This window comes from Phoca vitulina, unplaced genomic scaffold (genome assembly GCF_004348235.1).
Source record: "Phoca vitulina isolate PV1807 unplaced genomic scaffold, GSC_HSeal_1.0 scaffold88, whole genome shotgun sequence".
NCBI lineage: Eukaryota > Metazoa > Chordata > Mammalia > Carnivora > Phocidae > Phoca > Phoca vitulina.
In genome coordinates, this window is record NW_022589791.1 from 403325 (window position 1) to 429960 (window position 26636).

Consider the following 26636-nt stretch of genomic DNA (forward strand, 5'->3'; position numbering starts at 1 on the left):
TTTCTGATATATATGTCATCAAAATTTTTACTCTGAATATTTAGCTAATTCAATTTATGGATATGTCTTCTATATTACTAATCAGAAATACCAGTCCTCGTTGTTGAAATAATCAGCCAAATTATACTTACTGTCAACTAGGAAAAGTCTGACTTCAATTTTTTAAATTTAGATAAGGGTATTAATTCAGATCCTTTTGATAATTTTCTGACTTTTAAATTCAATGATGATAGATAGACAGAAAGGAGATTGGCTATGTGTGTGTCATCTGGATGAAATAACAAGTTGCCTTTTTCAGTATTTCTTACCAGAAGTTCTGGCTTGCTCTCAGTGGACTCACTTTTAGGAATTATGCATTCTAGAAGTGTCCTTTTGGTTGGCACTCCACAAGTTTTTTGCACTACTCAGAGCAATGTGCTTGTAAAATTAAGGAATAGTTAGAACTATTCCTTCCTTCCTTCCTTCCCTCCCTCCCTCCTTTCCTCCCTCCCTTCCTACATCTGCTATACACATACCCTCTCCCTCTCTCACATACCTTTCCCTTATTAATCATTCCCTTAAACCTGAGGTATCTTCTGGACTTCATACTGTCTCCTAACAGCTAAACTTCTAGTAAGAACTACTAACCTTCTTTATATGTTTCTCCCCTTAATTAATTTCTTACCCCACTGCCATCTGACTTAAATTCTCTCTTCTCAATTAAAATGTCTATGAACAATGACCACTATTTTTCATATTGAATGTACTCATTTCAATTTCAAAGGTAAATGACCTCCTAGGGGCAAATGATATTATTGAATATGACCCCCCCTTCTTGAATGTGTTTCCTTTCTTGCCTTTCTTGTCACCCTCCATGATTATAATCTATTTTAGTCTTCTACCTTAGTCTTCTACGACTTCTCTTTGCCCTTCTCTTCTCACTCCCCACCCTCTGCCTTTCCTTTATTCTTCAGACTTCAGCTACTTCTGACATGCTGGTAATTCTCACATATCCATCTCCAGTCCTGAGTTCTTTCCAGATACCCAGGTTCATATACTCAAATGACTGGATATCTCTACCTGGATGAAAGCAAATCCACCATCTTTGCCTGACATCATGTTCTTCTCATGTTTTGTAAAGTTACTATTTCTTAGTTGTCAAAGTTAAAATACAAAAACAAAAAAAAATTCAAACTCTCTCTTGACCTGCTTCTCACAGCCAACATCCAATCACTCACCAATATCTGCAACTACTTTGCAAGTATTTCTTTTCTTTCTTTCTTTTTTTTTTTTTTAGAGAAAGAGAGTGGGGGAAGGGCAGAAGGAGAGGGAGAGAGAGAATCTTAAGCAGGCTCCATGCCCAGCGTGGTTGATCTCACAACCCTGAGATCATGACCTGAGCCGAAATCAAGAGTCAGACGCTTAACCAATTGAACCACCCAGGCACCCCTGCAATTATTTTTTATACTGACTCTTCCTCTTTGCCCACACTGCCACTGTGTTAGGTCAGATTCTAATTATTTTCACCTGAACCACTGCACAAGCCTAATTAATCACCCACTCATATCTTCTAATTAACTAATCTGCTCACATCACTTCCTTGTTTAAAATTCTTCAAACACTTGTGTTACCTAAATGATAATGCATACAGAGGAGGAGTGTAGTTCTTGGTAAGAGTAGTGAACAAGCAGATATCACGCATCTGCTTTTCCCTCAGGAACGATACGATGGCAGCTGAGATTTCCTTTTCTTGAGAACAGTTTAAAGACACTAAGGTGGTAGGAGTATAGAATGTGCAGAGGGTAGGTAAGGTTCATCAGAAATGGAGCAAGTTGGAGCTCTTTATGGAGGCTTGGATCTAGTGGAGGCCTTGGGGCCAAGGGCTAACCGACAAACATATTGGGCTGTGTTTAGTTTGAGTGTGGTTCAGTTTAGGTTGCTAGCATTGTCAGATATTCAGGAGAGAAATCCTGGGCAGGAATAATGAAAATGAAAATACTGGAATGTCTCTTACAGAATGTCTTATAACAGCTAGTAATAGATAAATAGGCAGATTTGTAGTTAAAATCCATGTGAATAAAGGACACAATTTACACGTAATAACAGCACTATGTAGAAATGTTATCTATACACGAAATGGTATCTCATCGATGAAACAGAATTAAATTCTGTATTTAAATTTATATTTTTGATGATGATTGAGAATGAACCAGTATCTATAACATCCTTCCCCAGGAAAAGTAAAGACCTTTTAGTATGTGTTTACCTGTGGAATCATCTGGCAGTTTAGATTCAGACTGTTACTGTGATAATACTATCTGCTTTTAATTTTATTTTATGCTATTACTTTTAAATTCTTTCTTAAAAATTTTATAAAATTTGAGAGCCATATTATCAACACAAACTATATTTAACTATAAATTCCAGGGAGTAATTGTTTCTATAACTAATGTTGTTCTCTTTTTTAAAATCTTTTGTTTTGCTGGAAAATAGTCTAAACTTTTTTTTTTTTTCCAGAAAAGGTTTATGGGGAATAAGCTTCCTGAGTCTTGACATTTCTGAAAGAAAAATGTCTTTATTCTGTCCTTACTCCACACTCACTTGAATGCTAGTTTTTATAGGATATAGAATTCCAGGATGGAAATACTTTCCTCTGAAGACAGTAAAGGATTTGTTCCATTTTCTTTTACAATTTATTGTGAATGATGTTAAGTCTAATACTGGTGTGATCCTTGTTCTTATGTAACTTTTTCCTTTCCTTTAATCTTCTGGAAACATCAAATTTGAATTTATGTCAAGGTATAGGTAACTTTCTTTGTTTTTCCTGCTTGGCACTAAGTGGATCTTTTCAATCTGAAGACTAGAATCTTTCTTCAACTCTTCAATTAACAGAAACTTCCCACTTTTTCTTTTTAACGATGATTTTTCTTCCTTTCAGTTGCTCTCTTTCCTTTCATGTATTTTCTTGTGCTATTTTTTTCCAAACCTCCCCCCCCACCTGCTATTTTCTTTTTACTTTTATTTTGCATTCTTATTTACTAGACTTTATCTTTCAGATAATTACTCAGTCATATCTACTATTTGTCTCTTCTGTTAAATTTATTGTTTAGCCAAATACATATATTTTTAAGATTTATTTATTTCTTTATTGGGGGGAGGGGCTGTGGGAGAGGGACAGAGAGAGAATCCTCAAGCAGACTTCCCACCAAGCATGGAACCTGATGAGGGGCTCGATCCCAGGACCCTGAGATCATGACTTAAGCCGAAATCAAGAGCTGGATGCTCAACTGACTGAACCACCCAGGTGCCCCACCAAATATATTTTTAATTTCCAAAAAGTCTTTGTTATGACTTTTTTTTAATAACAGCCATTTTGGATATAGTATTCCCCTTGGGTCATTCTGAAGATACAAATTTTTAAAATTTCATATTATATTCTGTTCCTTACATTATCTCTGTTTCCTCTGAAGTTAATTCTACTTATCAATACTGGGCTTGTCTCAAATGCCATTAGTCTTCCTTAAATATTTGGTGATCCTTTGTTGTTCATATTTATGAGTGAAGGACTGGGCTGATTAGTTCAGGTAACTGATAAGGATATCCTTTAAGGATATGTAGTGATATTTCCTTAGTGAGCTCTTCCTTGGTCCCTAAATAATATCATTTAAATTTTACATTTTACAAATTTCTGTGGACCTTACCATATAGAACAGGAATTACATTATACATCTACTTCTGAAACTTGGTATTTTTGCTCAATATGTTTATGAGGTGTATTGATATTGATGAATACATTACTGAAATACATTTGTTTTTCACTGCTGCATTGTATGATATTATATGACCATAGTATCATCCTATTGTCCATTTTCCTGTAGGTTGACATTTGAGGTGTTTTTATTTTTTGTTATAAAATATTGTTATGTTTTATTATATTTATTTTGCTGCTATAAAAAAAATGGTTCTATTGACCAGTTTGTAATAGGTCTCCTCTATTATTAGTACACATCACTATTCACTTTTTACAAAAGATTATTTCTAGTCACAAATATTTAGGATGATATTTAGAGTCATGTTAAGTTTATTATAGGAGTAAAATCCTTTAAATAAAAATATTCAACAGAGAAAAATATCTCTAGCAACAAGGATCTGAAAAGGCAATCTCTAAATCAATAGAAAAAAATTTTAAGAAAATAGAAATAGGCTGAAAAGAGATCTTTATATAAAATAATAAAATTTACAAATGAAGAGCTAAAATTCTTCCAGTTCAGTCTTTTTTTTTTTGTCATGTAAAAATTTTATTTATGGGTTTTATATCCAGTCTTTATTGATAAAAAAAAAAAGTGGGATTCATGAAATTATTTTACTTTTTCAAGGTAACAAAGAACTTGGTGATCTTTCACTGTCATATTTCAGGTTATATAAATAAGATAGAAGCAATTTTATGCTTCTTAGAGTAGCAAGTAAATACATACAATTTTCTTATCACCCAAGAGATAAGAACAGTCAACTTATCTTCCTCTTGACTTACCTGGCATACCTGTTTCAATTGCACCAGCCAGGTAGAACTTGCTAAGCACTGCCACCTGAGCCTAGTTTCATTTGTCATTTAAAAACTAACCAGGAAAAGGCATTGCTCAAAAATTATTTTGGCACAGGGCGCCTGGGTGGCTCAGTTGGTTGAGCGACTGCCTTCGGCTCAGGTCATGATCCTGGAGTCCCTGGATCGAGTCCTGCATCGTGCTCCCTGCTCAGCAGGGAGTCTGCTTCTCCCTCTGACCCTCCCCCCTCTCATGTGCTCTCTCTCTCTCATTCTCTCTGTCTCAAATAAATAAATAAAATCTTTAGAAAAAAAAAAAAAAATTATTTTGGCACAAACATTCAGCACTCTTTTCTACCAGATAAGTCGGACCAAAAGTAAGTCAAAAGCAATTAGTGACTGTGATGACATTATTCAATATAGTATTAGAGATTCTAGAAGGGATTGATTTATAGTCTGTTCTTACCTTAGCATTTTGGATGCAGGGACAGAGGGCCCAAGCTGCACTGGCCTTCACGTGTGGGTGAGGATTTTTCAGCAGGGACCACAACAAACGAACTCCATCTAAGCGATCAATTATCCTATTGTGAGACCAAAAAAAGATAAACTGTAATTAGTATGTAGAAATGAAAATTTAAATGGCCTATCTATCCACACAATTCTATTTTATCTCCTTTTGACATTTGCTTAGATTTTTTTTTTTTTTTAAGATTTTATTCATTCATTTGAGACAGAAAGTTAGAGTATGAGCAGGGGGAGAGGCAGAGGGAGAGGGAGAAGCAGACTCCCTGCTGAGCCAGGAGCCCAACACGGGCTGAGCCGAAGGCAGATGCTTAACCATCTGAGTGCCACCTAGGCGCCCCTAGAATTTTTTTTTTTTTAAGGATTTTATTTATTTATTTGAGAGAGAGAATGAGATAGAGAGAGAGAGAGCATGAGGGGGGGGAGGGTCAGAAGGAGAAGCAGACTCCCTGCTGAGCAGGGAGCCCGATGCGGAGCTCGATCCCGGGACTCCAGGATCATGACCTGAGCCGAAGGCAGTCGCTTAACCAACTGAGCCACCCAGGCGCCCCGCCCCTAGAATTTCTTTCAAAACTTCAACAAAAGCAGGAGAGCCTGGGTGGCTCAGTCGGTTAAGCGGCTGACTTTGGGTTTCAGCTCAGTTCTTGATCTCAGGGTCCTGAGGTCAGGTCCCATGTTGGTCTCCACGCTGGGCGTGGAGCCTACTTAAAAAAACCTTTAACAACAGCAGGAATAGAATGTGCTACTGAACTGCCAGATCTCTGGTTTCAGTTTTAAATTCATGACACAGAAAGCAAGCTCCGTGATAATTACGATTCACATAAACTTAAAATCAAGCCATGTAATTTTTTAATTAGCTGTACACAGACTGTTACCTAAATGTCAAAATACTGGTTTCTTTCATATAGTAACATCTATATACTTTCCAAAACAAATGTTTATGCCTCAAAACTGTGAAGTTACCTTTTTTATTTGGTCTACGTTTAATTGACTTACCTTACTGCATGACATATTTTAAACTCCTCCAGTCCTAATCTAGCATTAGGAATTAAAATCATTATGCTACAGTGCACCCTTTGTTAGGCGTGGGTAACACGTAACTTGTTTTCCATGTGCTCCCTTCTCAGCAAGACTAACATGCAGACTGTGTTATAATTACTTAAACACACCGTAATCAAAATATCTTCATGACTAGCTGAAAAATGAATTATCATCAGAGTCATCTCTACACTGTCTGTCTTCTGTTCATATATCAATCAGTCCAGGGAGCATAACCTTGCATTAAGGTCCATTGAGTACACTTGCAGTTGAGAAGGTGGCCCAAACAAAACTTAATATCCTTTACAAAAATGGCTTTGTTCAGAAAGATATGTTAAACTCAAAGCAGATGAAAAAAGATAAAGAACATCAAAACTCCTTTGATTTTTAATCTCAGGTTGAGTTAAACACATGTAGCATTTAGCCACAGATAGAATAAATACCACTAGCTTAGAATGCCATTCAAATTCTTTCTTGAAAATTGACATAAAGACAACTACATTTCTTGATTATCTGAGATGAGTTTGCCAGGGGGAAAAAATATGTGTTATTTCAAAGGGTCCAAGTATGATATCAGCTTTGCATAACCTTATAAAATAGTTGGTAATGCAAATAGCTTGTAGTAAGACACAAATTGTCTCTTTAGAAAATGACTTTTAATAAGAAAAAAGCACACTGAGAAAGTATTTTAACATGAAGTTTAACTAAATAGCTTTACAAACCTAAAGCTTTCTGTCAATATCATGCTGAGAGAAAGTTTTCTCAACTGATGGAAAATGTAAAGAAAGATACCGAGCCCTTCACAATGAAGGATTTACTTTACAAAGTTAAACCATCTTAATGCTTTACATATAGCACTGAAAGCATAATTGCTGCTGATCCTTGGGTCTCTGTATTTTTTCACATGCAATTTCTCAATGAACAATAGGTCTGTCCTACCTTCTTGCAAATGTAGCAGTAAAATTTGCATTAGTAATATTTAACTGTACAGAGCTGGACCCCCATAACTTCACATTACAGTGGAAGTCATTTGCATGGCACACCTTTCTGGGTTTTTTTTTAAAGGGATAATTCAGTGTGGATCCCTCTCCCCCCCCCCAGGCAAAAATTTCACAATTAACTATAAAAATTCACTATCGATTGTAAAACTACATCTACTGTCCCCAATCATCACCCCAAGCCCTAGTCAACTAACTCATCGGCTGCTTAGTTGTAGCAGAGGAGGATTGTGACCCCCATCACTGATCCCTTAAAAGACTCAGCACAGCACAGAGTAATAACCTTAGATGAGGGAAACATGATTGAAACACATTTGCAAACACAGGAGCTAACAAAGTCAGGAGGTAGCAAACTACAGGATTTAACTTTGTCCCTTCCATCTCCCTCATTCTCTGTATCAAGTTATTTACTGCCGATTTCATAATAAGCCAAGTATTGGGGCACCTGGGTGGCTCAGTCAGTTGAGTGGCCAACTTTTGGTTTCGGCTCAGGTCATGATCTCAGGGTGATGAGATGGAGGCCCATGGCGGGCCCACACTCAGCACGGAGTCTGCTTGAGATTCTCTCTCCCTCTGTCCCTCCCCCTGCTCACATGCGTGCACTCTCTCTCAAATAAATAAATAAAATCTTAAAAGAAAAGAAAAGGAAAAAAATAAGCCAAGTATCCACCCCTTACTCCCCTCTTCCTCTTACCAGCACCCTAATTCTGGTCTTTACTACATCATATCAGGATAGCTGTGGGGTAGCTGCATCCTTGGTTTTGTGTCTTCAATTTCTCTCAATTCTACCCATCCTATGAATTCCTGTGAGATTAATCTTCCTAAAGGACCTTGTGGAGCTTCTGTAGTACCTCCTTGAGAGCAGGTCCCCAGGGATATTCATTCTGTCCATCACACTACCTGGCACATTCAATCAATGCTTGCACTCCAGGAGAAAATTTCCAAGGGCTTCCCGTCGCCTGTGTGGTATTAAAACCCTGATTCCTGAACTCAGTATTTAACATTTCCAATGAGCTGGTTTATTCTTCCCAAGTCCCAGTATTCAGGCATTTGCTCATGAAACTCTTGGGCCATCTACTAAACACTAAGTGTTAAGCATACAGAAATAACGGATACAGTCAATTCTCATTACGTGGGGTAGTTATGTTCTATAAAGTCACTGCACACAGGGAATTAGTAAGTACTGAACCATTGCTCCGGGAAATACAAAATTTTGTTCCTGAGAGCCTTTGTTCAGAACATTTTTGTCAACTCATCAATCTATAACCATGTTTTATGTGTGTTTCTGTTTAAAGCACCTTATTTAATATACATTGTTGATTCATTAACACTGAACCAACCCATGGCCAGCAGCACTGCAGTTCATCCTGAGCAAAGCTTCCCTAACACATATTTGCTCTGTAAGGCACATCAAACCTTCTTGTACTTGGGAACATTAGACTGGATCACTCTTCAGCACTTTGCTTAGGGACCATTTTAAACAGCAAAATAACCAACTCAAAACACAAACATGGGAAGCATGTGGCACTACACAGGCTATAAAAAGACACTTGTTTGCAGTAGGAGAGCTGAAACAAGAAGGCAGAGCCTGGCTTTGTTCACCGTCAGCTGGACAGGTGCATGAGGAGACTCAGAGTTTGCCCTGCTCTGCACAGGTCTGTGAATAACAGTGAAAGTGCTGTATGTATTGATTTGGAGGTTACCAATAAATTTTGGCAGGGATATGAATTCACAAATACAGAATCTGCAAATATAGAGGATTTTAACTATTTCAGCAAAATACAATCTAGTGAGGGAGATAAAGAAACCATTATAATCCATTATAATCAATGCTACACTAGATGGGTGCATGGGGTTCCATATGAATGCAAAGGGGAGACACTAGTTTACTTACAGACTACAGAAATTCTCTCAACTCTAAGCCTTTCCCTATGCCATTGCCCTCTTTGGCTGTAATAGCCCATCTTTTAAGGTCTATAACGAAACTTCTCCCACAGATCCTCTGGCTTCTCCCACCTTGAGCCTCTTATGAGTTTTGCTGTACCCCTTTCTGATATTCATGGCACAGTGCTTTGCCTTGTAGTCATGTGTGTATGCTTATCTCCCCATTAATTATTTTTTAAATTTTTTAATTTAAAAAAATTTTTTAAATTTAAATTCAATTAACCAACATATAGAACATCATTAGTTTCAGATGTAGAGTTCAGTAATTTGTCAGTTACATATAACACCCAGTGCTCATCACATCATGTGCCCTCCTTAATGCCTATTACCTCCCCATTATTATTATAATTATTGTGTCATTTCCTTGACTGCTGGACTCATGTACCACCTACTATGCTTCCAGCATGCTACCACAGCCAGTGACTATTGGTTAAATGAACCTGAAACAAGACAGTCTTTGCTCCATGAATCAAAAATCTCTCCCAACACAAATACATTCATTTCTAACCTCACCTCATTCTTGCAAAGTATCTGCTCAAGTTCTAAATATAACCATTAGAGTAAGTTTTCATTTGAAGTTGTTTTAAGGTGAAAGTGTATTTTCATAGAATTTCTTTATAACTTTATTGCTTTCTGCATATACAATGATGGGCTTATAGGTGACATTAATTTACACCCACTGTCCATTGCAATGGGGTTATCTCCTTTTGTATAGTTTTTTAATCTGATTGATACCTTGCTCTGAATTCATTTCCAGTAGTAGGTAAGCTCTTCCCATTTTTATTATCAGTTGAATTTTACATTAATTCTTTGACATTATAAACACATAACTGAATTGTGTTTTCAAAATCTTAAACTTTATCATAGAAGTCAAACTGTGTGGCTGGCAGAATAATAGTCCTAGAAAGATGAATACGTATTCATACTCTGGCTATTAAACAAACCCAAACAAACCAAAAATGACGTAGCTGCTTGTTATCTTTCTCAGTTTTTGTTTTTGTTTTTTTTTTTTGGTTGTTGTTGTTGTTGCTGTTATAATAACATTTGCGAAGATCGTTAAGAAGTCTGGCTGGCTTGCCTGCTCATTGAAGACACATACATGAACAGAAGTGAAGAGTTTGTGCCCACAGAGTAGGCACAGCCAAGGTTGTAGAGTTTCTTTCTGGCAATGTCAATACAACTATTTTTGAAACCATAATGTTACATGACTTCTAAAAATTTCACAATTTTCACTGAGAAGTACACTGGTAAATATTATTATCTGACAATGGCTCACACTAAATGTGGTCAGTCTGGGAGAACGTGATATTCTTACACCACATTAAAGGATGCAACTGAAATCTCTAAGTATTGAAACCAAGTTGGCAACTCAGTAAAAATGGAAACATAAAGGATGTCAGAATGAAGTGATCATCCTTGTGAAAATCTATAATTAGAAAAGAATTTTACTTTTTTATAATGATTCTCTGTTTTTATGATAACATCTCTAGATACTATATTAAAGACTATGGGAGACCACATTTGAAGGAAAGAAGCAAATGTGACAGCCTCTGGAAAGGTATGTCCCAGATTTCTTGGTGCTGGTAGCACAGAATGATAATCTGTCCTTTTATAGTTGCATAAACAATATTATTAGAAAAGTCCCAGAAACATTTTCTCAGAAAAAAAAAAATTATTCTTACAGTTAATATTAAGAGAGTGCCTATCAGGTGCCAGGTAATTTTTGAGGCACTGGGGATTTTTCCACCTTGAAAGCAAACAGAAATCCCTGCTTTCATGGCGCTAATATTCTTCGAGGAAAAGACATAGAATAAAAGTGAAATCTGCATATTATATGAAATATTGAAAAGTGACTGGAGAAAAATAAACCAGAGAAGTGTGGTGGGATGGAGGTGGGGGTGTGCAAGGAGACTGTCCATGTGGCAGGAACCCTGTGGGGGTGAGGGAAGCTAGTGTGGGGCAACGGAGAAGGTATTCTGGTACCTGGTGTAGTCCCTGGCATGGAGAACCCGTCATTTTCAGTAAACACTAAATGAAAGTTACGCAGTCATCATTACATTCATCCAATATTAGTATTGGATCCTAAAGAACATCTACTCCAACACTGTTATTACTCAATGAGAAAACAGAAGTAGAGTGCCTGACCAACCCTGTCTGATGTGTTGGTTGTATAAGCAAATAAAACATAATTTATCTTTTCTTTCTTCTCTGAAAAAAATGCACATGATTTAGATGAGTGCATTAAAGGCAGCTGAGGCATGGTTTGCCCAAAATAGAGAGCAAAATGGACCAATGCAAATGTTAATATTTATGGTCACCACAATGACAAGATACCCATTCCACTCACTATACCTTCTGCTTTATAATCTGCCTTTTTAATTCAATATATGTAGTGGAACTTCTATGTCAATGAATATGACATAGAATATGGATTTATAATAATCATTTTTAATGACAAGATAGTATTGCTATATTGATGTACCATAATATATTTAACTAAAAAAAAAAATATATATATATATATATATATTTAACTGATCCTTTATTAATTGAAATTAGGTTCTTTCTGGTTTTGCATAATAATGGGAATAAAAATAACATTGCAAAGGCCACCCTTGCATCCTTTTGCAATGCACTGATTATCTTCTAAGGACAAATGCTGAGGAATGGAATTGCTCAGAAAAGATTCTGTATATGTTCATTTTAATACATAACAGACTGTTCTCCATAAAAGTTATGTCAGTTTGTCCACATCCACAAATAATAAGAAAACCAGTTACCAGCATCAGCAACTATCTTAATTTTGCCATTAAGTGCAAAAACTTCAATTTTTCATCTTAATTTTTCTTCTCCTTGTCATTATGGAAAATTCCAAACATACTTAAGAGTTTTCAATGGTAAAATAAACACCAATAGGCATAACATTCAAAACCTAACAAGTCTGCATCATCTATCAATATGTGTGTGTTCATTTTTTCTAAACCATTTACAAGTAAGTTAGAGATATAACTATTCACAACTAAAATTTTCAAATTTTCATCTTTTAAAAAAAGTATGACCTTTTATGCTATCATTGTACCACTGTCACCTTTGAGAAACTTAAAAGCAGTTCTGTAATGTAATCAAGTATCCAGTTCAGATTCAAATATTTCTAATTGCTCCCAGAACATCCTTTAGAGCTTTATAAACAAAAACTGATTTCAAACAAGGATTGTGCCCTATATTTTTGATATGCCTTCTTAGTCTCTTTTCTTATAGAACACATTTATGGCATTGACTTTTTAAACAGATCAAGTCCTACAGAGTTTGATTGCTTTCTCAAGGTGTCATTAAATTTTTCTTCTATTCTCTGTGTTTTCCATGAAGAGGAAATTAGAACTAAAATCTGAGTTTGATTCAAATTACATATTTTTGGCACAATACGTCATAGGTGACGGTATGTACCTCACATCACACAACACATTCAGAGGCTCATAATATCAATTGTCCCACACTTAGTGATGCCAAGTTTGGTCCTTTAAGTACACTGATAACCATTATATATCTTCATTATAAAGATGTATGTTTCCATTTTCATTGAATAACAATCTGTGTGGTGACACTTTGTCACTCTAAGAAGGTCCTGTCCCAACAACATTTTCCCTACCTTAAAGTTTTAGCATCTATTAATTATCCTTGCCTAAAATAATTATTTTATTGGGACTTGTAGTGATTTTTTTGAATTTTGTATACTCTACTTAATAACTGGCATTCTTTTATAAAGAAGATCTTCCTCTCATCAACTGGGGGCTTAGTTATCCTATAGAAAGGCAGAATACATGTTTAATTCTTTCCCTTTAGTTACTAATTTGTTGAGTAAGGAGTTACTATAATGGTCATTTCCAGCAGAAGCAAAAAAATCTTGAGAGGAGATTTTTCTCCTCTCTCTTTCATTCTTCCTCAGCATTTAAAATCCTATATAATTGAATCTATCAATTATTTCCTTTATGATTTTGATCTTTTACTTACACTTAGAATAGCCATTCACATCCCAAGATAATAAAACTGGAATATTTCTTTTGTTCTCTTACAACATATTTTGTTTATACTTAAATCTGTTAATGATATGAATTTTCTTTAAGAAGGAAGTAGGGATCTAGCATTTTTTTTTAAGATTTTACTTATTTATTTGACAGAGAGAGACACAGCGAGAGAGGAAACACAAGCAGGGGGAGTGGGAGAGGGAGAAGCAGGCTTCCCATGGAGCAGGGAGCCCTATGTGGGGCTTGATCCCAGGACCCTGGGATCATGACCTGAGCTGAAGGCAGATGCTTAACGACTGAGTCACCCAGGTGCCCAGGATCCAGCATTTCTTTATGGTCACTCTGATAATATCCTAAAATTTAAAAAATTTAAGTATAGTGGATCTGTCTCCTCAGGCAAAGTAAACAAAAGTAAAAATGAATATTGGGACATTAAACTAAAAAGCTTTTATACAACAAAGGAAACTATCAACAAAACAAAAAGGCAACCTACTAAATGGGAGAAAATATATCTGATAAGGGATTAATATCCAAAATATTTAAAGAAATACAAATCAATACCAAAAACCCACAAATAATCTGATTAAAAAATAGGCACCTGAATAGGCATTTTTCCAAAGGCAACATCCAGATAGCAAAGAGACACATGAAAAGATGCTCAACATCACTTACCATCGGGGAGATGCAAATTGAAACCACAATGATGTATAACCTCATACCAGTCATAGTATCTTAAATTTTGATATGTAGTTATATAGACATATAGATATATATTTAGTGTATCTGTTGCGTTCCATTAATCTGTCCATACCTACACAATTACTTGTTTTCTTTTCTTTTTTGGGGGGGGCAGAGGGAGAAGGAGAGAAAGAATCTTAAGCAGGCTCCACGCCCAGCACAGAGCCCCACAAGGGTTGATATGACAACCCTGAGATCATGACCTGAGCCTAAATCAAGAGTCAGGTGCCCCTACTCAATTGTTTTTAATAGTACGAGTATGAGCTCTAATGACTGAACAATAACCTACCAAATGGATACCTTTTAATTGTATAAAATACTTTGTTGTTTCCTGATTAAGAGGCACTTATATAATTTGACTAAGATTATGTATTTTTTAAAAATGTTTATAATTGAATTCAAAAGAAAGAAAAGTCTGCAACCAGAGACATGAAAACTAAAAAAAAAAAAAAACAAGTAGAAATGCTAGACTTGAAAACTGCCATGAGAAATGAAGAATTTATTAGATGGGCTTAAGAAAAAACTGGAAATAGCAAAGAAAGGAATCTGTGAACTATAAGAAAAGGTATCCAAACTGAAAAATAAGGAGAAAAAGTGAAAAAAAAGTCCAATGTCTGTGGAATATTAAATGAAATAATATGTGTGAAATCGGAGTTTCAGGAAGAGAAGAGAGAGAGAGAGAATGAGACCAAAGAATATTTGTGAAGACAATGACTGAGGTCTAAAACTGATGGAAGACATTAATCCACAGGTCTGAGAAGCTCAGTGAACCCTAAACAGAAAAAGGACAAAGAACACCACACCTTCAGCGTATCATAATCAAACTGCTGAAATCCAAAGCTAAGAAGCAGATCTTAAAACCAGCTAAAGAAAAAAGACACATCAGGTATAGGGAATTAAAATAAAAACAAAAGCTGACTTCTCACAGGAAACAATGAAAGCAAAAATACAGGAGAATGGCATTTATATTGTGCTAGAAGAAAAACAGCTGTTCAACTAGACTTCTAAACTGAGTAAAAAATATCCTTCAAAAATAATGGTAAAGCCCCTTCCTTGTGCCTCCTGAATAATTCAGCCCCAAAATCATTATGTGTGGGAGAACAATGGTAGAAGGTAAAAGTGCTTTACTGGCCCCACATGAGGTGTTAGAGCCCAAGAAGATGAAGAGGGAATCTCTAAGGATAAGGTAAAACAGGCATGGGGTATCTGATCCTAAAGTGATCAGAGCAGCCTCTAGGGGTACAACTCAATATGGAAAGATAGAACCCTAGCAGAAGGATAGCCACACTGAGAATCAGCCTCTTGTGTAATGATGAGCCTGAACAGGGTGAGGAGGGAAACAACACAGTGGAGCAGCCTGGCATGGGAAATCAGAGATTGAGCAGGGTGAGGAGTGAAGACATACAAGGGCAAGGTGACCCAGCATGAGGTACCAGAGCCTGAATAGGATAAAGAGAACATGCGGAGTCTGGGCAGTCCAGCATGTTGAATCAGAGCCAAAGCAGGGTGAGGATAGTATCTACAAAGGGGACAAGATAGGGGTGAACATGGAGGACTGGTTATATAAGGGAGCTAGGTCTAATAAGTACAGATGAGAGTCAGTTTCTGTCAATGGAGGGAATTACAACTACATAGGGAAAACTAGAAATAAATAAATTGATAACCATGGTGGATAATTTTAACACCTCTTTCTCAGGAGTTGATAGAATAGGAAAAAAATGTGAAGAGATAACAGAAGACTGAACAACAGACTTAACCACCCTGACTTAATCAACATTTTAAAAACACTACACACAACTGCAGAATACACATTTTTTTCTCCCATGCAAACAGAATATTTACAAAAATGGACCACATGGCCAGGCCATAAAACTAAATATGAAAAAGTTAAAATCTCAGAGAATATAATCTCTGACATGGTTTTAAAATAAAAATCAATAATGATATGGCCCCTGGAAAATACCCAAATTTTGGAAATTAAGCAACACTTGTAGGTAACCTCTGGGCCAAAGAGAATTCACAAAGAAATTCAGGAAATATTTTGAATCAAATAAAAAGAAAACATATTTGTGTGATGTGCTAAAATAGTCTGAGAAAGGAAATATGTAGCTTTAAATACTCATATTGCCAAAAGGATGGACCTATAGTATCAATCATCATGGTTTCTACTTCAAGAGAGTAGAAAAAGCGTAAAAACTTAAACCTGAGATGAGTAAAATAAATAAAATAATAAAAACAAGATGAATAATACTGATAAACCACTAGAGCAATTATTCTTTACTTTTTATGTAAAGAGACTGAATATTTTAGGCTTTGTAGGCAACATATGATCTCTGTTGCATATTCTTCTTTGTTTTGTAAATATTTAAAAATGTAAAACCATTTGTAGCTCACATGTTATTAAAAAAATGGACCATGAGCTGCTTCAGAGAGACTGACCGAAAAAGAGACACACACAGAGAGAGAACACAAATTACTATTATTACATAACCTGCAAGTGATAAAATTATAAAAATAATAATACAAGGACATTATAAATAACTGTGCCAATTAACTAAACTTAAATGAAAACAAATACAGTCTTTGTGAAACACAAATTACCAAAATTGACCCAAGAAGACATGGAAAACCTAAATAGTACCATATTTATTAAAGACATATAATTTACCTTTAACACTCAAAACAAATAAATCACCATCAACAAAAATCCTTTCCATAAAACCCAGATGGTTTTGCTGGTGAATTCTATCAAACATTTAAGAAAGAAATAAACCTATACAAACTCTACTTGAAAATAGAGAGGAAAGATGATCTTTCAACTTTTTTTATAAGGCCAGCATAACCCATATACTAAAATTTGACAAAAATATTACAAGAAGATTATAAATCAAAATATCTCATCAACATAAACACAGAATACAAAACACCAACTAGTAAAATCCAAGAATAGATGAAAAGGGTAATACAACATGATCAGAGTGATTTTATTAAAAAAATGGAAGGTTGACTCAACCTTCAAAAATCAATTCATGCAATTCACCTGTTAATAGAACAAAGAAAATTTATCTGATACTCTCAAAAGCTGCAGAAAAAGCATTTTACAAAATTCAAAACCCATTTATGACTAAAAAAAAACAAACCTCAAAGTAAACTAGGAATAAATGGAACTTCCTCAATCTGATAAAGGGCATCTACAAAAACCTTACAATTAATAGCATACATAATGGTAAGAAATTGAATATTTTCTCCCCAAGATCAAGACAGCACACAGATGTCTGCCCACTCACTTCACAGAGGTCCTGGCCTGTGCAACAAAGAAAAAGAAAAAAGGCATAAAGATTGGGCGGGGCGGGAGGGGAAGAGTAAACTGTCACTATTTGCATATAACATAATTCTATATGTAAAAACCCTACAAAATCTATAAAAATTATTAGAAAGGATAAAATTAGCAAGGTTGTAAGAATACCCAAAGATACACTTGAATATATACAAGTATATTAAACAATCACTTACATTTCATTGCTCACAACAAATAGCTGGAAAATAAATTAAAAACAATTACCAATCACAGTAGCATAAATAAAGATACCTAGAAAAAAATGTAATGAAAAATATCTAAGATCTCTATGTTGATAGCTACAAAATATTGCTGAAATTAAAGAAGACCTAAATAAATGGAGATGCATCCCATGTTAGTGGATTGGTAGTCTCAGTATTGTTAAGATTTCCATTCTCTCTAAATTGATCTAAAAGGTTCCTAACAACATTTATTAAGTGTTAAAATAACCTATAATTTTGAACAAAAAATGTCAGACAAAACAAACACATACTATATGCTTCCATTTGTTTCCAAATAGAGACAACACAAAACTATATATGGAGGCATTCTCAAGAATAAAATTATGAACACAAAGCAAGACATGAATTGCCATAAAAGGCAAGAGAAGGGCGCTCTCCAGAGTGAAGAGAGGTCGCAGTGGGTACCCTGTGGTAAGGAGGAATAGCCAGGGAGTTTTTAGGGTAATGACAATATTCTACTTCTTGGCTTGGGTGGCAGTTATAGGAGTCTTCCCTTTTGAATAATTTACAAATATGTATATTTGCATCATGTACTTTCCTTTATACATATTACATTTCACAAAATAAATGTTTAAAAATGTGTTTTAATTTCCATACACACAGTATATGGTCTCTATATAGTCTCTCTCACACAGGAAATGGTACTGAACAGCTCATTTAATTCAGCTATTAAACTAAGCACACATCACAGCTGGCTGGATGAAATACATAATGTGGATAAATAAAATCCACATCATCCTCAAATTAAAAGTCCCTAGAGCTTGTTTTAAAATGAGAAAATGAAGATTCAGAAGATGAAATTATTCAAATAATTACTTTGCAATTGTCATTTTGGTATCTCAGGTAAATCCACGTGATTTAAAAGTATGCAGACGAGAAACAAAAAGAAACGTGAAAGGAAGGAAAAATATTCTTAGTGATACAAATACATAAAACATATTCTATTTTATGTCTTGCATAAACCCTAAAAGGTCACAAAGACTGGTTCTGTGGTAAAAGAAGTATCTGGGCAGCCACAAAGAGATTAAATCTCTTTTGTATACAAACAAGCGTAGCTTTACTCTTTTCCCCTCTTTTAAAAAGAACAAATAAACCCAATGTAAAAATAAAAAAAAACTATGTAAATGCAACATAATTATGTTTAAACCACAGAAGACAGGAAATTCAGAGTTACAGATTCCATGGTAGGTTTTAATTCTATCCTTGTGTACATGTTTTATAAAAGAGTCTTTCATTACATGATCACATAACACTATACCATGTAACAATCAGTTCAGCAAATGTTTATTTTACAATGTGTGGAAGGAAAATATTTTATAGGATAAACTGTAGGAAATTAGTACATTATTTAGGTAGATTGTTATGTAAAATTTCTGAAAATCCTGGGCATTTACAAAATATTAATAGAAACACTTTTTTTTCTTATCTTCTAAAGACCATGAAATTTAACTCTTTTGTGGGCACTTATATTTGAAAGTTGACCTTTAGATTTTAAGGTTATTTTGAAGTAATGAAAAACTAAGGACATTAGGATTTTAGCATGTTTTGAATTATATATGCCAGGCATTTTATATAAAAGAACAGTAGAAACTGAAGTAAATCATGAAAACCCATGAGTTCACAATAAATCCCCCAAACAGCCCTTATTGTCACTACTGGAGTTTGCTAGGGCTCCTAACAATTCATATATCTGAAATTTGACTTTTTTCAAAAGGAAGGAAAGGCATTTATCCTGCTGTCTTTCCTGTATCAACTATATTTCAGTTTAACCAAATAGTTAGCAATCAACTCTGGGATAAACCTAATAAAAATATTATTTTATAAAGACTCCAGACCCCCCCAAATCTCAAGGCCTTGAGAAAAAAGATCAAATAACTTACAAAGATAAAAGAAATAGACTAGCATCAGACTTCAAAAAAAAAAAAGTATGAAGCAAGTGAAAAATGAAGCAGCATTTTTTTTTTATTTCAATGAAAAAAGTTGGAATAAAAGATTTTATATCTAGCAAGGCTGTCCTCTGGGTATTTATAGGAAAATAGCTTCACTGGATATCCACATGTGCTCTGCACAGCAAAGGAAAAAATTAAATAAAGAGGCAAGCTATGGAGCGGGAGAAAATATCTGATAAGGAGTTAAAATTCAGAATATATATATTTGCAAACCATAAATTTGATAAGGAGTTAAAATTCAGAATATATAAGGAGTTCATATAAGTCAGTAGCAAACAAACACCTTGGTTAAAAAATTGGCAAAGGAACTGAACAGACATCTCTTCAGAGAAAACCTACAAATGGACAACAGGTATATGAAAACATGCTCAGCATCACTAATCATCAGGGAAACACAAATCAAAGCCACAATGAACTATTGCCTCACTCCTTATAGAATGGCTATTCTGCAAAAGACAAGAGATAAAAAAATGTTGGTGAGGATATGGAGAAAAGGGAGCCTTTGCACATGGGAATGTAAATTGGTACAGTAATTATGGAAAACAGTATAAAGGTTCTTCAAGAAATGAAAAATAGAATTATCATATGATCCAACAATCCCACTTCTGGGTATATATGCAAAAGAAAAGAATTCATTATCTCAAAGAGATACCTGCACTGTCATGTTCATTGCAGCATTATTCACAATAGCCAGGGTATGGAAACAACCTAAGTATCTCTTGACAGATGAATGGAAAGAAATTGTGAGTGTGTATATACACACACTCACACACACACACACACACACACAAATGGGATATTATTTGGCCTTAAAACAGAAAGAAATACTGCTATTTGTGATGTGGATGAATTTGGAAGACATTATGCTAAGTGAAATAAGCTAGACACAGAAGGACAAATATTGCATGATATCACTTATATATGGAATCTAAAAAAGTTGAACTTAGATGTCCATTGATAGATGAATGGATAAAGAGATGTAGTATATATGAACAATGGAGCATTATTCAGCCATAAAAAAAATGAAATCTTGCCATCTGCAACAACATGGATTGAGTCAGACAGTATAATGCTAAGCGAAATAAGTCAGAAAGATAAGTATCATATGATTTCACTCATAAGTGGAATTTTAAGAAACAAATGAACAAAGGGGGAAAAAAGAGAGAGAGACAAACCAAGAAACAGACTCTTAACTATAGAGAACAAACAGATAGCTACCAGAGGGGAGGTGGGTGGGGGGATGAGTGAAATAGGTGATGGGGATTAAAGAGTACACTTATTGTGATGAGCACTGAATAATGTATAGAAGTATTGAATCACTATATTGTACACCTGAAACTAATATAACACTCTAGGTCAACTACACTGGAATTAAAATAAAAAACTTTAAAAAAGTTGAACTTAGAGAAACAGAGTATTATGGTGGTTGCCAGGGGTTGGGTGGAGGAAATGGGTCAAATGTACAATGTTTCAGTCATAAAGTGGATAAGTTCTATAGATTTAGGGCACAGCACAGTAAATATACTAATAATAATGTATACTTGAAATTTGCTAAGAGAATATATCTTGAGTGTTCTCACCACACACCCAAAAAAACTAGTAACTGTGTGAGGTAATATACTAATTAGCTTGATTATGGAATTATTACACAAGGTATATTGGATGAAAACACCATGTTGTACACCTTGAATATACACAATTTAAAAAACTGTCAATCATATCTCTAAAAACTAGAAAAAAGTAAAAATACTTAAAACATTTAAGAACTTAGGGAATTCTGTCTGCACCCATGAGCCCTTTTTGAAGATTCTACTACAGGATGAGTTCCCAACAACTAAAATATGACTAAAACTTCAGCAAAAAACTGATGAGTGTGTGTGTGTACACATATGTGTGTGTGTGTATATACATATACACATACATATATATGATTAAACAAGGGGAGCAGGGGAAAGGGTAGAATAGTAATGTTCAAATGTTGTATGTTATGATAAAGTAGAAATAATGCACTTAAAAATGGGAGGAAAAGAGGCACCTGGGTGGCATAGTTAGTTAAGCATCTGACTCTTGATTTCAGCTCAGGTCTTGATCTCAGGGTCATGAGCCTACTTAAAAAAAGGGGGATGGGGAGGAAAAGAAAGAGGGAAAGAGAAAAACAGAATATACCCATTGACTACTATGTAGACAATAGGTGGGAGTTAAAAAATAACCAGTAAAAACTGAGAAACTCAACAGCAAATAACTACATAACAGAAAGGAAAAAGAGGGCAGTAGAAAAATGTACAGGTAGAAGACAATGACTAGAATAAAACAAAAATGCAAAGTTTAAATAACAACAAAAATTAGAGAGCAAAGACTATAAATCTTATAGAAAAGCAGCAGCAAATATAACAAAATGTAAATGATTATAAGATATTATATTGTTGAGACCAAACATATCAGTCATATCAATAAGTGTGACTGCATTTAACTCATTAAAAGAACAACTTTCTGGGGCGCCTGGGTGGCTCAGTCTGTTAAGTGTACAACACTTGATTTTGGCTCAGGTCATGATCTCAGGGTTGTGAGATCAAGCCCCATGTCAGGCTCCGCACTGGGCACGGAGCCTACTTAAGATTCTATCTCTCTCCCTCTATCCCACACCCCATTCGCATGCTCTCTCTCACTAAAAGAAAAAAGAAAAAAGAAAAAAGAAAGAAAAGAACAAGTATTCTTAATTTGGCTTGCAAAGCAAGACCCATCTACTACTGTTTAAAAGGGAATATCTAAAAGAAAATGATTCAAGAAAGACTAAAAATAAAGGGTAGACCAAGATATCCCAGGAAAATGCAAAAAATAAGAAAGCAGGAGTAAAGATCCTGGTATCAGACAAAGTTGAAATCAAGCCCAAACTCATTAAACATAACAAAGAAATAGACCTTGGAATATTAAAAGCAAAAATTCACAACTATTAAAAACATTTATGTACCAAATAATATAGCACCTGCCTTTAAGAAGTAAAAACTATATGAGATGTGAGAAGACACAGATAGAAGCACACTAATGATAAGAGGTTTTAAGACACCATTTTCAGTATAAGACAGATCAACTGCACAAAAAATGGTAAGTAGAGATAGAAGAGCTAAGTAACATAATAAAGTAGATTTTTAGAGTATACATCAAACTCTACACCCTGTTGACAGGGAATATATTTTCATCACAAGTACCTATAGATACTTTGCAAAAATTTACTTTGTATTAGCTCACAAAAAATAAGTAACTTCCATAAAAAGTAGAAAGTGAAAAAATCAATATAGTCTGACCAAAACATAGTACAAGTTCTCCTGCTCTCCAAAATTAGAGTGTTCCTATGAAACCTTCCATTAGCCAAAAGGGTATAGAGCTAAGAATTACCATTAAGTTATATGAAAACGTTTTTGAGCATTCCCAGATCCCAAAAATAATCTCTCTTAGGCTTTTCTGATACCTTAGGACACATCTTGCTAACAGATGCACAAAATTAATTGAGATAAAACAGAGATGCTCGTAAGACACAGTTCAAAGCTATGTTGCCTTGATGCTGAGATGCTGAGGTAGTTCCTAGGGAAGGAGCTTGACACTGCCATTCTCACTGCTTGGTGTGCATGCTGCCTCTGTAAGGGCTCACTGGGAAACAAATGCTGAATGCTATTTTTGCTTTTTGCCTTTTCCCATAAAAGCAAAAATCTTCAGATTTCTTTTGGTTAGTGAAAACAGGTACTAATGTAGATCTTTCATAAACGTGAAGTGGCATAATGTTACCTTTCAAAAAGTGGGTGATACCTGTATAATGAGAAATAGCTCACAAAAACAAAAAATAAAAAGTTTCTTCCTTGTGGAATTACCAAAAAAAAAAAAAATTCTATTAAACAACTCCTGGGCTAAAATTAGGAAAATACAAACATGAAATAAAAGAATTTCTAAAAAAAAAAAAAAGAAGATGATAATGAAATCAGTACGTATCAACTATACAAGGGATACTTAAAGCATGTCAAAGGAAAATACATGCATAAATTACTTTTATTATTTAAACAAAGAATGAAAATAAATGACATAACTTCCCAGCTCAAAACTTTAGAAAAAAAGTTACAAAATAAACCAAAAGAAAGCAACAAGGAATTAATAAAGAGATAAAAGAAATTTATGAGGTATAGAACAGTACATCTAATTAATAAACTATTTTTTCAGAAAAAAATAAAAATAGAAAAACTATACTAGATAACTACATCAGGAAAATACTAGAAGGAAGCTCACATATACAAAAACAAAAATACAACAAGTGGTAAATAATCATTAAAAAAAGACAAAATTTAAAAATCATAAGGTATTACTTTGTAGACTACTAATTCAAATAAATTTGATGGCACAATGAAACTGATCATTTTATAAAGAAATACAGATTGCCATAAATGACCATTAGAGTAGGGAGCATAAATAGAACAGATTCTGTAGAAGAACTAGAGAAAGCTAATAAGGAACTAATAACACACACACACACACAGAGTAGGGTCATATGATTGCACAGTAGACTTCTACTGAACCTTTAAAACCTAGGTGGTCCCATTGCTCAATAAATTATTATTCCAGAGTATTGAAATGAAAGAAAACTTCCTAATTCCTTTTGTGAAGCAAGTATAACATTGATACTTAGACCTGATAGAAAAAAAAAAAAGAAATAAGCCGAATACCAATATCACTCATGTCATTAAAAAGATACTAAATAAAATATTAGGAAACAAAAGCATATACCACACTAAGAAAACAGTACATTACAACTAAATGAAACTTATTTCTGGAATGCAAGGTTGGTTCAGTGTTTGGAAACCCATTTAACAGCATTCACCATATTAGTAGATAAAAGGGAAATATCATAATGAAGCATATGGAACATAATCTCCATAAGTGTTTAAACAGCCTTTGACAAAATTCAATACTTTTCTGATTAAAAAAAAAAACACTTTAAAATAAAAATTGATTTTTAATGTAATTAATTTAAATTTTAATATTATAAAATATATATCTTTAGTCCTCAAGACATTACTTACTAGAAAAATAGTAGAGGCATTTCCACTAAAATCAGAAATAAATACGGCAAAGAAGACCAGTATCTATACTACTATCCAACATTATGCTAGGAAATTAGTTAACAAGAGAAATCAAAGAATAAGAATTTATAAAGAAGAGGTAAAATTTTCCCTGGAATATGCTAGAGCAGAGGTCAGCAGATTTTTTGGTAAAGGGATAGATAATATTTTAGTTTTTATGGGTCATTCAGTCTGTGTCACAACTACTCAACCCTGCCATTGTAGCATAAAACAGCCAAAGACAGTAATAAATGAATGAGCATGACTGTGTTCCAATAAAACTTTATTTATAAAGATAGGATTTGGCCCATGGGCTATATTGTGTCAACCACTGTGCTTAGACAATTAACAATAAAATGAACTCATGGAACACTACATCAAAAACTAATGATGTAATGTATGGTGATTAACATAATAAAAAAAATTTAATAAAAAAATAAAATAAGTTATTGGAAAAAAAATGAACTCAAAGGAGAGAATTCTGTAAGGTAGCAGCATATAGAATTAATATATAAACTTTAATACTGTTCATAGAGACAATAAATTGAGGGACATAATGGCAGGACAAAAAACATGTATACCACCAACAAAGAAGATGAAACACTTAGGAATGACCTGCACAAAATGCACAAAATCCACATGGAGGAAACTTTATTCTTCAAAGTGAAAAAACTAGACTTCAACAAATGAGTTCCTATAATTTTACTACGGATATGGAGGACATCAGGGGAAGCTGGGTGAAGGACAAATGGGAAATCTCTGTACTCTGCATTCTCTATTTTTGCAACTTTTCCATAAGTCTAGTGCTACTACAAAATAAAAGTTAAAAAGAACTATTTTTAGGGGCGCCTGGGTGGCTCAGTCGGTTAAGTGGCGGCCTTTGGCTCAGGTCATGATCCTGGGGTCTTGGGATCGAGCCCCACGTCTGGCTCCCTGCTCAGCAGAAAGCCTGCTTCTCCCTCTCCCTATGCCTGCCGCTCTGTCTACTTGTGCTCTCTCTCTATCTCTCTGTCAAATAAATAAATAAAATCTTTAAAAAAACAAAAAAGGACTATTTTTAAAAAGTGAAGATCCTGGGCGCCTGGGTGGCTCAGATGGTTAAGCGTCTGCCTTCGGCTCAGGTCATGATCCCAGGGTCCTGGGATCGAGTCCCGCATCGGGCTCTCTGCTCCTTGGGAGCCTGCTTCTCCCTCTGCCTCTCTCTCTCTCTGTCTCTCATGAATAAATAAATAAAATCTTTAAAAAAAAAAAAAAAAAAAAAAGTGAAGATCCTGACATGTAGAAAATAATCATAGATATTTCTTAAGTTTTTAGCTTCCATATTTTTTAAATTGGAATTTTATAGTATTTTAATAGAAAATTACATTCTCCAAAACTCAAGTGTTTTTTGTAATTTTGTGATTTCATATACCTGAAGGCCAGATTACCTCCAGATGAATTCTGTATATTTCAAATAGATACTAAAAGTCAACAAAAAGAGAAAATTCAGCACAAATAAATCTACTTTTTCATGAACTTAGTGTGTCAGAATACCTGTTGTTCCATTTTAGATCCTAGGGAAAGGCATAATTAATATGAAATTATGTATTTATTTATTTTTAAAGATTTTATTTATTTATTTGACAGAGAGAGAGAGAGTGACAAACAGGGGGAGTAGCAGAGGTTGAGGGAGAAGCAAGCTCCCCGCCGAGCAAGGAGCCTGATGCGGGACTTGATCCCAGGATCCTGGGATCATGACCAGAGCTGAAGGCAGATGCTTAACGACTGAGCCACTGAGGCACCCCTAATATGAAATAATTTATATTGAGTTTCTAGAAGCAGTCATCTGAAGTATTGAAAAAAGTCAATAGAGCTTTATGAAATCATTGGTTTCTCAAAAATCATTTTTGATTCAGTAGCTAAACTGTTATTATTAAGATGTTTCTGATTCTTATTAAATATACATATAAGGGAGAAGAACTGGTTATGCATTCTATTGTACGGAGTTAATAAAACTGTGCTGTGAGTATATGTTTATCCCGCTATGTGACCTAAGTCTTAGCCACAACCACAGACAAATTACTGAAACATAAAACTGCTAGTCGTTAAAATAAGTTCCTAACCTATGAATTATATAAGACTTAATGGGGGAGAGGTATTTGTTTGTCATTTCCTTACCATTTAACAGAAAGCTCAAAGATGCAATAAATCCTACAAATCTAGCAAGAACAGCCATGTCTGAAATA

The 26636-nt window shown here is 34.6% G+C and overlaps 1 protein-coding gene across 6 annotated transcripts in view; it reads right to left on the reverse strand.

The window, feature by feature from the left end:
- ARMC4 (armadillo repeat containing 4) overlaps positions 1 to 26636 on the reverse strand; it is a 187099-nt gene that overhangs the window by 86650 nt on the left and 73813 nt on the right. For all 6 annotated transcript variants that reach the window (XM_032395839.1, XM_032395840.1, XM_032395838.1 and 3 more), the window contains one exon: positions 4986 to 5100. In XM_032395839.1, the coding sequence (XP_032251730.1) occupies positions 4986 to 5100 (115 nt within the window). The remainder of the gene's footprint in view (positions 1 to 4985; positions 5101 to 26636) is intronic.